Genomic DNA, 13,096 nt, shown 5'->3' on the forward strand with positions numbered 1-13,096 from the left:
TTTTTCTTTCGTTGCCGCATTCTTATTAACATTTACCTTCCTGCAAGAAAATCATAATGTTTTTAGTTGAACATTATTCTGTTTAAGGTGAATATAAGACTTGAGAAACTGAGCATCACACAAAAGTGTTTTTTATTTATGAATATATCATAGTTTTATAAGTTGAATTTAGTTGAACATGATTCTTTATAAATTGAACATGAGACTTGAGAAACTGAACATCATACAAAAATGTTCTTATTTGTGAACTATCATCTTCTATAAGTTGAACATGATGAATTATAAACTGAACATGGAAATTTTTAGACAATGCCACTTTTGATCTTTTAGTAAAGAATAATGAACATCTGCTTATAAAATCTGAACATTATTAAAGAATACTGAGCACCTACATAAAAAAATGCTTTTGAAAATATCATACTAGTTTTATAGGTTAAATTTAGTTGTACATAATTCTTTATAAGTTGAACATGAGACTTAAGAAACTGAACATCACACAAAGATATTGAACAATATATTAATTTTATAAGTTAAATTTAGTTGAACATGATTTTGTGTAAATAAAACCTGATTCTTTATGAATTGAACACGACAGTTGAAAAACTGAACATCGCACAAAAGTGTTATTATTTGTGAACATCATCTTTTATAAGTTAAAGATGATAAATTATAAATTGAACACAACAAACTCATATTTAATATTCATCAATAATTACCACAAGTACAACCACCAATAACAACAATCCTAACAAACTCATAATTAATTCTTTATAAGTTGAACATGAGACTTGAGAAACTGAACATCACACAACAGTATAGAAAATATATTAGTAAGTATTGAACATATCGTTTTATTAGTTGAACATGATTCTTTATAGGTTGAACAAGAGAGTTAAAAAATTGAACATCATTCAAAAGTGTTATTATTTATTTCACTGACAATATTAATTTGAACATGAAAATTTTAAATCAAATAAGATCTTAATTTGAAGAGTTAGCGATTAGCAGCATTCAATCGACAGTGTACAGAAAGCTATCCGCTCATTAAGTGCATTTCCCAGGCTATCAATAGATCAATAATATATCTATATGATTGTCACCACAAGCAAGGAGATGAAAGATACTGGAAACTAACAGGAATAGACCAAACCTGACTAAAATTACCCTCGAAAAATCAAATTAGAATTTATAAAAATAAGAGCTTAATTTAATCTTTAAAGGTTAAAATTGGGAGCAAGAGAATTACGCAAAAAAACAGCGACGATGACGATCGAAGAACTATTCGGTATCATATTTTGCGTAAAATTGAACATGATTCTTTATAAGTTGAACACGAGAGTTGAAAAACTGAACATCACACAAAAATGTTATTATTTGTGAACATGACTTTTATAAGTTGAATTTAGTCGAACGTGATTCTTTATAAGTTGAACACGAGAGTTGAGAAACTGAACATAACACAAAAATATTGAACATATATTAATTTTACAATTTGAATTTATTTGAACATGATTCTTTATAAGTTGAACAAAAGTTCTGAGAAATTGAACATCACACAAAAAAGGTTCTTATTCGTGAACATTAACCGAGATATATTATGTTATTGTAACATTTGTTAATATCAAAATTCATAGAGTACATGACAATTACCATTCAACAATTTCTGACAGGCACAAACCATAAAAAAGGACAATCCACATTTTTTTTCTTCTATTAGCCACATTACAATAGTAATGAAAAGGAAATGAAAACACAAAGGGATGAAATGTACCATGTGTACTTGAGCACGAACCATAAAGCAACTGAACACAAAATTAGATCATTGCATCCTCTGCATCATCTTTTTTGGCTTCTTTACAAAACTAAAATTGTGCTTCCTGAGGTAATTCACGCATCTATGAGATTTATAAATCGCCGACGATGAATCAGCTCCAGAAGCTCAAGAACATCTTACCTAAATCAATATCAAATCATATTCGTTAGCTCAGCTCCGTCAATCTCGTGTTCCTTGCTCTCTGAAAAGATCGAGAGAGAAACAAATGTTCTAACCGGAACGGAAGAGATCCAAACTCCGACAAATAATTACAAAAACCACTAATTAATTTTAGCAAAAACTCAACAAATTGCAATCGCACTTTCGGAGAAGGAAAGAGAAAGAGAGATTACAGATGAGGAGGATGAGCTAGCTGCGAGTGCGATCACGGTGAAGGAGGCGAGAAGGACGAGGAGCGAAAAAGGAAAGGACGAAGAAACAGAGAAACATAACGCCGACGATGGAGGTAATTGCTGGGAGAAACCACCGAGAAAATCAATGTAGCTGGTGATATTATGATGGAGGTGGTGGTGGCGCCGCCAGTGATTTGCCATATCAGTAAAAAAAATGGAGAGAGAAAATGGAGTTGATGAGAGAGAAGATGGTGAGAGGTTAGAGGAGAGAGAAAATGGGTATATGCTGAATTTATGGGTGATATTATGATGGAGGTGGTCTTTAATCCAGAAACGACGTCGTTTTATCTAGTATGCACGCATAGATGCGTAGATAGGTATCTATATATTAATAATTACACCAAACTCGTTATTATGGGCCTCTCAATGCTCTGTCTAAATTTCCAGTTGATGAGGCCCAAAAATCACTTACTTGTTACTGCTGTGTATAACTGTATACTTCCTTCGTCCCTTAATACTCGCACCGTTTTAACTACACACGCTTGTCAATGCTCAACTTTGATCACTAATATCTTTAACTACATATTATAAAAACTTATAAAAATATTAATATTTGAAAATATATAGTTAGATGAAGTCAACAATATATTATATACTAACATTTGTTTTCATATATTAGAAATAAAATAGGGTCAAAATGAATTATGTGAATAGTGCATAAAGTCAAAATGGTGCGAGTATTAAGGGACAGAGGGAATACTTTATATACCACGTACTTGCTCCATTTAGTAATAGGTGTACTCCCTACGTCCCTTTATACTCAACCTGTTTTGACCGGACACGTTTTCCAATGCATAACTTTGACCACCAATTTCTTTAACTATATATTATAAAAACTTATAAAAATGTTAATATTTTAGGAAATGAAAGACACGAAAGGGAAGGCCCCAAGCTCGTCCTGATCAGAAACGGGCCGGGTTAGGTCGGTACCAAAAAGTCAGTTTATTATGTCGGGTTGGGATGGGTCATGCCAAACTTTCGAGCCAATTTTGATGCACAAAATTGGTTATTTTGGGCAAAGACTAACAGGCTTTCGGGCCATTCAAGTTATGCCAATTTTATAACTAAATTTCTATTTTTTAGTTGTCCAACCCCGATCATTTTGGATTGGGCCCAAAAATTTGGCCCAAACCTGTTATTTTTGGGTCGGATTAGATATGATCAGGTCTAGGGGCTGATTGGTTGACATCCGAGATAAATAGGTAATGTATTAACCCGTGTCGTGATGAAGGCTACTATTGCGGCTAGAGGTGTCAAATCGGGTCATCGGTTCTGTTTCGTTTCGGGTTCATCGGTTCGGGTTGAAATCGGTTTATTTTGTTATCGGTTCGGTTCGGGTCGGGTTGAAAAATTAACGGTTCGGTTCGGGTTCGGGTTATGTGTTACGGGTTCATATCGGGTCGGGTTCATATCGGGTCGGGTTCATAACAGGTCGGGTTCGTATCGGGTCGGGTTCATATCGGGTCGGTTCATACCTGGTCGGGTCATAAACGGGTTAAGTCGGGTTCATATCGGTTCAGGTTCATATCGGGTCGGGTTCATAACGGGTCGGGTTCATATCAGGTCGGGTTCATACCAGGTCGGGTCAGATCGGGTCGGTTTGTAGTCGGGTCGGGTCAATTCAGTTCGGTTTGTTAACGGGTTTAGCCGGATTGTAATCGGGTCGGAATCATATCGGGTCGGGTTCATATCGGGTCGGGTTCATGTTTAGTCAGATCAATTCGGATACAAATTACAAACAATGTCGAGTTATTACTAAAATCACAACTAATGTTATTTCTTTTTTGACGAACAACTAATGTAGTAATGTTCACTATCCAATTAATTTCATAAACTTAATTAAGAAAAGTCTGTCAATGTCTTTTATTATGTCATGTAATATTTACCAATCAAATGATTCAAATGGAATCAAAATCATCTATGCCCTCCCCCACCATGCTAGAGTATTACGAAATATGTATTGATGAACTAAATACTAATAATGTAGTAATTAATAATCGATAATGATGAATTAATACGTAATGAATTTGTAAAGTTTGTAAATACAAGTTTGTCATATATTCATATTGGTTTAAACAACAACGAGACTAACATGTTTATTAACGAAACGAGGCAAACAAGTTCAATTGGTAATGAATTAAGTCGATTCAATTAAAATAGCATAGTTTTTCGATTAGTTCTTAGGTTACAAGCTTATAAGCTTATAAGGTATTGAATTAGATCAATTTAGTTTAATGATCCATTAGACGATTAGTCAGTTGAATACGAGTCAATAAAAGAGTGCACATTCAATTCTACAAGCCTATAACTATACAATAATATAGCTATATTGGAAATACATCTAATAAAGAACATGTTTAGTTACTTAGTCGGTTGATAAACAACAGTTCGAATACTCGGTTGAACAACGCACATTGAATTATATCTTTTGTTTATAAATGTTTAAGAAGTACAATTGCTTACGAATTATATCATTTGATATCTTAGCATTTCGGCTCTGTTTGGTTTGACGGAAAATATTTCAATAAAAACTTATTTTTGAGGCGGGTTATGAACGGTTTGAATTAAACGGGGTGTAAACGGGTTACGGGTTGTAAACGGTTCGGGTTGTAAACGGTTCGGGTTGTAAACGGTCCGGGTTGAAACAGTTCGGGTTGTAAACGGTTCGGGTTGAAACAGTTCGGGTTGTGAACGGGTTTTCCCCGGGTTGAAACGGTTCGGGTTGAAATAAATCGGGTCATTAACGGTTTTCGGGTCAATTCGGTTCGGGTAGAAACGGTTTCGGGTTGACGCATGCCGGTTTGTTATCGGGTATCGGGTCTTAATCGGTTTAATATTTTCGAGACGGTTCGGGTTCGGGTTGAATGTTATCGGTTCGGTTAGTTTTCGGGTTCCAACTAACGGATTATTAACGGTTCGGGTTCTTAACGAATCAGATTAACCCAGCGGGTTCAACGGTTCGGGTTGAGATTTGACAGCCCTAATTGCGGCGTATGGAGTATAGCGTATGCAATTAATTATTGGACATGATTGAACATGGAACTTATTAACTTGGGTTGTAAAATCTCTACACTTTAAAAAGTGGGAGATCAATTACTTCCTTATGAATAGTAACTACATATACTAATAAATCATTTTACTTCTTTTTAACTAATTATATCCTAATTTCTTTTGTAACTAATTTATCAACTACCTTTATTAAGGGCAATAATTTTATTGAGACCTTAATCTAAACACTTCACTGCATATTTCTTAGGCACTCCCTCAACTCATATTTCTTAATATAATAATCTTACTCCTAAGTACTAAGTATATTTAGAGCTGAGTACATGTAGCAAATGTCTTTTTTTGTACTAACCTTGTCGATTTTGTTTATTTACGATTTAGTACAACAGATCAATAAGAAAAGAACCGATTCAGAGTACACCTAACTATACATATAATTAGGTACAAGATAAAAGTTCTCATATACGTTTGCATGTCATTTTTATTCAAATGAAATGTAGAACACGTACTGTGTATACTGTATAGTATCGAGTTTCGAGTATCCAACTTGTCAACTCCTTTTTTTTAAAAGGAAAAATACATTGAAATTAGGATAGCCTTATGTCAATATTGTATCCTAATATATCTAAGGTAATAAAATGTAGAACATATACTACGTATTAGTGTGTTCAATTTTCGAATATAGGATCTGAATTGGTCCAAAATTTCCTTATCGGAAAAATGTGATCCGAATCCAATCCGAAAGTTTGGGTAATCCGAAATTTTTGGATCGGATACCCGAAAATGTGAAATCAATCCGGATACAATTTTTTTTTTAAAAAAAATTAGGGTGCTAGAACATTTCGGTGCTAAATTTGAAATTTCCCGCCACACTGCGCGCAACGCGCGCAGCCAGCTACTAGTTATTGTAAATTTACAACTAACCGCCCCTACTCAAATGGGGTCTTAATCTCACAAACCCAACTCTTAGGCTTTATTTGGTTCATTATTAGTAAAGGAATGAAAGGGATGAGAAAGGAAGGGAAGAGAAGGGAAGAGAAAGGAAATGAAATAAAATATATTTTTTCATGTTTGGTATGATGAAAGGAAGTGATAGAAATCCCATGTTTGATACAACAATAGTAAAGGAAGGTGGGTATGAGATTTAACATTTTGTTTAACAATATAAGTTGTTTTTATAAAGGTTGCTTTCCTTCCAATTTTCTTCCTTTCCTACCACTTATCATATAATTTTTGAAACCAAATGGCAAAAATTTTATTTTTTATTTTTTTTCTTTTCCTTTCAATTCCTCCCAACCGAATAAGGCCTTAGAAAAACAAAAAAAAATGGACGGAGGATAACATGGATTCATTTCATTACCATACATTCCATGAAACTTCTAGAAAAACCAAATTTTGTATGTCCATGTGGGCGGCTAAAAAGTACACACAGCTCATTCCATCATCTTATTAGTATAATTGAAATTTTGGTAGGACAAGAAGAGAAAGGCTTATGTGGGTCCTACGCGCCATTGGTTGCAAGTGACAGCCTTGGAGCTTTCACTTTTCTCTCTCATCCTCCAGCATAGACCCACTATTATTAGACTAGATCATACTCCGTACATAAGATTATACTCCCTCCTTCCGTCCCTTAATACTCGCACCGTTTTGACTGAATCCGTTTGTCAATGTACAACTTGTGACCATTAATATCTTTAACTACATATTATAAATTTATAAAAATATTAATATTTTAAAAATATATATTAAGATGAAGCCAACAATATATTATATACTAATATTTGTTTTCATATACTAGAAATAAAATAGGGTAAAAGTAAATTATGTGAATAGTAAAAAAAGTCAAAAAGTGCGAATATTAAAAGACAGAGGGAGTATTGCCAGTGAGTACATTAATTCAATAATGTTTGATTACTTTTGCATCATTTGGTCATGCACAAGGAAATTTGTCCTAATTTTAAGTACATCAATTCAACAAATACATGAATGAGAAAAATTCAACGAAATACAGCCCCTTTTTTTGGATTTCCTTAGCTTGGCCTCTTTTTATGTGGACAATAATTATATGACCTTTTCTCATTTTAGAAGAGACCCTCAATAATTAGAGACCCCAATAATTGAGATTTAGAAGTATCAAATGACAATTATATAATTAAGAACGATCTTGGTCTACAAATCTAAGGACTTAGCCGGGTCGTCAATAGGGATTTCAACGATATATATATATTGAGTAAACCGATGATCATTCTTCTGTACTATGTCGATTAGATTAGTTGATACTCCCTCCTTCCCGGAATACTCGACCCGGTTTGACCGACACAGAGTTTAAGGGACTTGAATTGACTTATTTAATTTAATAGGTAGTAGTTGATAGTGGGGTATTATTTTAATGTAGTTAGTGGGAGGTGGGTTAAGATGTGGGGTTGGAGGAGAGTAGGGGTTGAATTTTTAATTATTTTTTGTATGGAGTAGGGGGTAGGTGAGTTAATAGGGGTGGAGTGAGAAATAATATAATATTGTTAGAATATTTCCATTTTTAGAAACAGGTCAAGTATTAAGGGACGGCCCAATAAGGAAAACAGGTCAAGTATTCCGGGACGGAGGGAGTAGTAATATTATATGAGAATTATAATATTAACTGAACATGCTCGCAAATTATCTATCAGGATTCCAATTATGAACTCCCTTTCAAACCATAAAGGAGCAGAATTCAAGTCTTTTCATCTTTTTGCTTTGTCAATCAATTTCAAGAAATAGCTTGATGACATGATCAATAACTCCAAGTTCACCCAATTTTGATAGAGTTGTAGAAGTTACATTTGACTTGGAAAAAGAAAGGTACAAACTTTATGAACATGACAAACTATGTTTATGTAAATCAATGTGTTTATATATTTAACAATTATAAACATCGATTTGTAGAGAACAATATAATAATAAAATAGCAAATTCCTTGAGAAAGGAAAAGAATAATCCTACAAGAGATAAAATATCCTTATTCTAAAAGAAAACAATGGAATGAATTGATTTTGCTTACTACTCCGTACTACTATACAATCAGACCGCGAAAAAATCTGTTTAAATTCTTTCACTCTGATCTTTCTCGATCGATTTGTTCTCCCCTAATCCTCAACATATACTACAATATTATGTAACAACAAATTCAAATAATAGAATTGAATAGTTTAGTTAGCATAGGCCTAAAAATCCTCCTTTCAGTTAAGCAACCAGCTGCTCTTCTATATACAATTGCTCCCATGGTAAACACATGTCCTGAACTTGAACACCATTTCCTGCACCATTCCGGCCATAACTCGGTGACCTTGCTCCCAAATACCCGGCACCTGCCTCGTCCTTAACCAAAGAATTCACCCAAGAAACGTCTGGTTGATTGAAGCCGGGTGGGGATGTTCTAGTGGCATTATTGTTATTATTGGCACCTCGGAAACCAAAGGAGTTGGACTTCCTTAGCTTGTTCAGCTCTTCTCCATGGATCCCCCAGTCTAATTTTCCATTTGGCGAGCCCCAATCAGACATGGGGCTCGACATATTCGCACCCATTGTTGCCGACCTATCAATGAAGCTCTGACTCCTCTTAACAAAGGCAGCAGCTCGTGAGTTGAGCATTGCTGCAGCCATTGACTTTGGGGAGTCCAAACCCCTCGGAGGTGACAACTTCCTCAGTGGTGAATCCAAAACACTCGGAGGTGACATCTTCCTGGATACGTTGATTGAAGCAAAAGCTGATTCCAGATTACTACCAGGCATCATGTCACTAACTCTTCCCATGTTGTTGTTGTTGTTGTTGTTGTTGTTGTTGTTCCACCTAGGAGACGGCCTAGGGGAAAGAACTTGTTGGTGCTGCTGTTGCTGATGTTGGTGTTGCTGTTGCTGGTGTTGTTGGTAGTCTTGGTACTGCTGATGTTGTTGATTCATGAGCTGCGTTTCTAATTTGATGAGCTCTCTTTCCAACTCTACATCTCTAGCACTAAAGCTAGACCTTAATCTACTCCCTGGTAGTTGCAAGTTAGGAGGTGAAGCACCAAAATTAGACGACTTCCCTTGATACATCCCTCCTGCACCGGGTGATGCTCCGTTTCCAGGCGAAAGAGGAGCATATGAAGGGGACATCGGAGGAGTTGATGATGCATTACTAAACCCACCAGGAGATGACACACTCACATCTGGAATTGCTGAACCAGTTGAAGCATAAACCGGGCGCAACTCCTCCCTCTTGTGGGCAAAGAAGCAAACCTTTCTAGCACAACCAATCTCATCCTTACACAAACGGGTTCTATACTGAGCGGGATGTAGCCACGACTCGAACACACCATGAGCAAACTCACACTCCTCTCCCTTCTTGCAGCTCCCCTTTTTGAACTCTGGGCATGGCACACAAGTGTATTGGTACTTCTTTGGGTCTCTTCTCCTTGCATTCTCCCCTGGGTGGGCAAAGGGGCACTCTGTCCAATCATGAGTGTATGCTCTAGAGCAGGGTTTGATCTTGAAACAATACATTCTAAAATCATCACTCCCATAGACACCGTTGTTTATGTCTGGGAGTTCTGAAACTGAGAACTCCTTCTTTGACTCGGTCTCAGAATCGGAACTGAAACCGGAAATGGAGCTGGAATCGGAATCGGAATACCCAGATTTTAGCAGAATATCAAGCTGCTTGTTGCTGTTCTTAGAGGGTACTCTTGAGAACATTGAAATTAAATCAGATGCTTTATTCCCTGAACATAACAAAACAAGAAATCAGTCACAAATTTTATATTAAAAAAAAAAGGGATTTTGATATATTCGTGTCATTGTTGATTGATAATTAAAGATTTTATTACGGAGTAATTAAAGTGATACATTGGCAAAAGTGATAAAAGAAAACGTGTGAACTAAAAAGTAACAAGGGAGGAATTAGTACCGTTAGCATCAATGATATTGATGTTAGCAGAAGCGGAGATAAGGCGTTGGACGACGGCACCAGAGGAGTGAGAACCACCAGCAACAGCACAGTGAAGGGCGGTGACTCGGTCAGACCCGGAAACTCGGTTAACATCAACACCACCCGATTGGAGTATAAAATCAACAATTTGAGTGCTTCCATATTGAGCGGCAACCATAAGAGGAGTTCGCTCCTCATACGCCATTTGATTAGATCCAATTCGACGAGTATACCAAAGATCCACTTCATCAATCGAAACCTTACCTGAGTCAACAGCGAGTTGGAAGCTCGTTACGTCGCCGGACGCGGCGATTTCGAGTGAGTTCGAGGCAGAGTTCGACACGAGTTCAATATCCATACCCATAACAATAATTGGAAAATAATTAAAAAAATACAGAGAGGAATTTATTTGACGATTGATTATTGATTAAGAATGAGATTATTTTGATGTTGGGAGATATAATTTGGGTAGTAGAGAGAGAGAAAGGGCGGCTCTTATAAAGGGGGAGAGCACCGGCCAGAGCCCAAAGGAGGAAGAAGGGAGGAAAGTGTGACTTTTCTGCTTTCGTTCTTCTTTCTTAAGACTATAAAAATTGGGTGGATTTTTTTGGGTATTTTTCTTTATTGGTTTGAAGAGTAGTGAGTAATTAAAAAGTGGGGGTCAAAAAGTCAAAGGGTCAAAGGGGTACTACGCGTGTGGGCGTGACTCTGCCTTGGTCTACGAAATGAAATTGGCATGAAATGTAAGTAGATTCCTTAACTATATTTTCACTCACAACTATGATGTTGCTAATCTTAATTTAATCAAATTATTTTTTGAGTTTTTCTTTAATATATTATCGTCTTTGTCCCTCATGAAGTATTAGGAATATTGTGTAAATATTATGTTGATATTCTGGTGTATATTTCCTTAAGGAGTTTAGGCAAGTTAGGGTTGCTATACTGTCATATAAATACTTGTGATTATCAATACAAGCCCTCAAGCTGTTTTCCTCCTATTCTCTATTCTCTGTCTATTCTCTGTAACTTATCATGGTATCGGAGCATCTCTAAATTAGAGATTTTTCTTGTTCTCGATATATCTTATTTGCTCTCTGTCAAGGCGTGTTCTTGATTAGGGCCTGTTTTTTTTTTTTTTTAATTCTTCCGCTGCTTGTGGTGTGCAATACGTGTTATTGCTGTTCCTTTTCTATTGACGGCGTGTTGCTATGGGTGATAACGACGAGAAGACTTCTTCCGGCTCTCGCTATGAGCCATTCTCTAAGTATTACCTTCACCCGAGTGAAGGTACCGGGACTGTCATCAGCCCTATCCTGTTGAAGGGCGACAATTATGAAGAGTGGTCACGCTCTCTTCGTAATAATCTCCGTGCTAAGAACAAACTCGGCTTTGTTGAAGGAACGATTGTTGTCCCGGATTCGACATCAAAGGACTACGCTCAATGGGGTATTGTCAATTCTATGCTAGTTGCTTGGCTTTATAATACACTTCATGAATCTGTTCGTTCTACTATTATTCTTCCTGATAATGTTAATGAGTTATGGGATGATTTAAAGGTTCGATATTCTTTAGGCAATGGCCCTCGTATCCTTGAATTAAAGAAACAAATTTCTGATTGTAAGCAAAAGGGAAGGACAGTGGCTAGTTATTACGGTGTATTGTGTAAATTGCATCAAGATTTGGCTAGCTATAGTAAGATGCCTGCTTGTACTTGATCAGCTGCTGCTGAGTATGTTCAGATTCAAGAAACAGGGAAATTACATCAGTTTTGTATTGGTCTTGATTCCCGAAAATTTGGTGGTGTTGTGTCAAATTTGCTGATGATGGAGCCTTTACCATCATTAAACGTTGCTTATGCTAAGGCCATTGCTGAGGAGAGGAAGCAAATTGTGTCGGAGGCCCAAGAAAGTACTCGATCGAAAGCAGTGGGCTTTGCGGCGAGTGGTGCATCGTCGGGTCGACCGTTTAGGCCAACTGGCCGTGAGGGTGCAGAGGCTCGTGATGCTAGAATGTGTAGTCATTGTGGCTTGGCTGGGCACGTGAAAGAGAAATGTTTTGAGCTAATTGGGTGGCCCGAGTGGTACACTCCTTCTGGTAGTAGGGTCCGTGGGCGTGGATCAGCAGGTCGTGGGCGTGGAGGTCGTGGTAATGCTGCTAGTCGTGGCAGGGGTTTCGCTGCCAATGTTGGCACTTCACACCAAGTCTCTTCTCAGGAGTTTAGTGATGTTGATAAGGCAAGTGCGCCTACATTAAGTGATGAACAGTGGTCACAAATGATGGCAGCCATCAAAAGCTCTAAACAATCATCATCTTCCACAGAAAAATTGCATGGTACGTATAATTCTAATGATTGGATTATTGATAGTGGAGCTTCCAACCATATGTCCGGTAATATTAATTTGTTCACTGGTCTGTGTGATATATCATCGCCCGTTGGTTTACCTAACGGAAAAAATACGACTGCTACTAAGGAAGGACGAGTTGTCTTGAGTGATGGCTTAATTTTGGATAATGTTCTTTATGTTCTTGCTCTCACTTGTAATTTGATATCTGTGTCTCAATTGTTAGAATATCAAAAATTAATTGTTATTTTCACTGACAAGCTATGTATTATTCAGGACCACAATTTGAGGAACCTGATTGGAGCGGGGGTGCTGTCTAATGGGGTCTATATTTTTCTTCCGGTTCGTGTTCGTAGTCTGCAGGCGAACAAAGTAGCAGTTTCAGATGCTAGTATGTTATGGCATAGGCGATTGGGACATCCGTCTATGAAAGTAGTATTTTCTTTACCTGGCTTAGCCAGTGGTAGTAGTAGATTGCATCATAGTTGTGACATTGATTGTGAGATTTGCTTTATGGGTAAACAACCCAGAAACTCTTTCCCTTTAAGTACTAATAAATCATCTGGTGTGTTTGATTTAA

The 13,096-nt window shown here is 36.8% G+C and overlaps 2 protein-coding genes across 2 annotated transcripts; one reads left to right on the plus strand and one right to left on the minus strand.

The window, feature by feature from the left end:
- Window positions 1-8,100: 8,100 nt before the first annotated feature.
- LOC110801667 (zinc finger CCCH domain-containing protein 47) lies at window positions 8,101-10,782 on the minus strand. The gene is made up of 2 exons (XM_022007055.2): window positions 10,154-10,782; window positions 8,101-9,968 (listed from the first exon to the last, which is right to left on the minus strand). Exons 1-2 carry the CDS (start codon window positions 10,536-10,538, stop codon window positions 8,452-8,454), a joined length of 1,902 nt encoding a protein of 633 aa, XP_021862747.1. The 5' UTR covers window positions 10,539-10,782; the 3' UTR covers window positions 8,101-8,451.
- Window positions 10,783-11,382: 600 nt separating this feature from the next.
- Window positions 11,383-13,096, plus strand: LOC130470009 (uncharacterized). Its single transcript, XM_056839564.1, has 2 exons — window positions 11,383-12,505; window positions 12,793-13,096. The coding sequence occupies exon 1, from the start codon at window positions 11,383-11,385 to the stop codon at window positions 11,887-11,889; it is 507 nt and encodes a 168-aa protein (XP_056695542.1). The 3' UTR covers window positions 11,890-12,505; window positions 12,793-13,096.

Source organism: Spinacia oleracea, chromosome 1 (assembly GCF_020520425.1).
Source record: "Spinacia oleracea cultivar Varoflay chromosome 1, BTI_SOV_V1, whole genome shotgun sequence".
Lineage (NCBI taxonomy): Eukaryota > Viridiplantae > Streptophyta > Magnoliopsida > Caryophyllales > Amaranthaceae > Spinacia > Spinacia oleracea.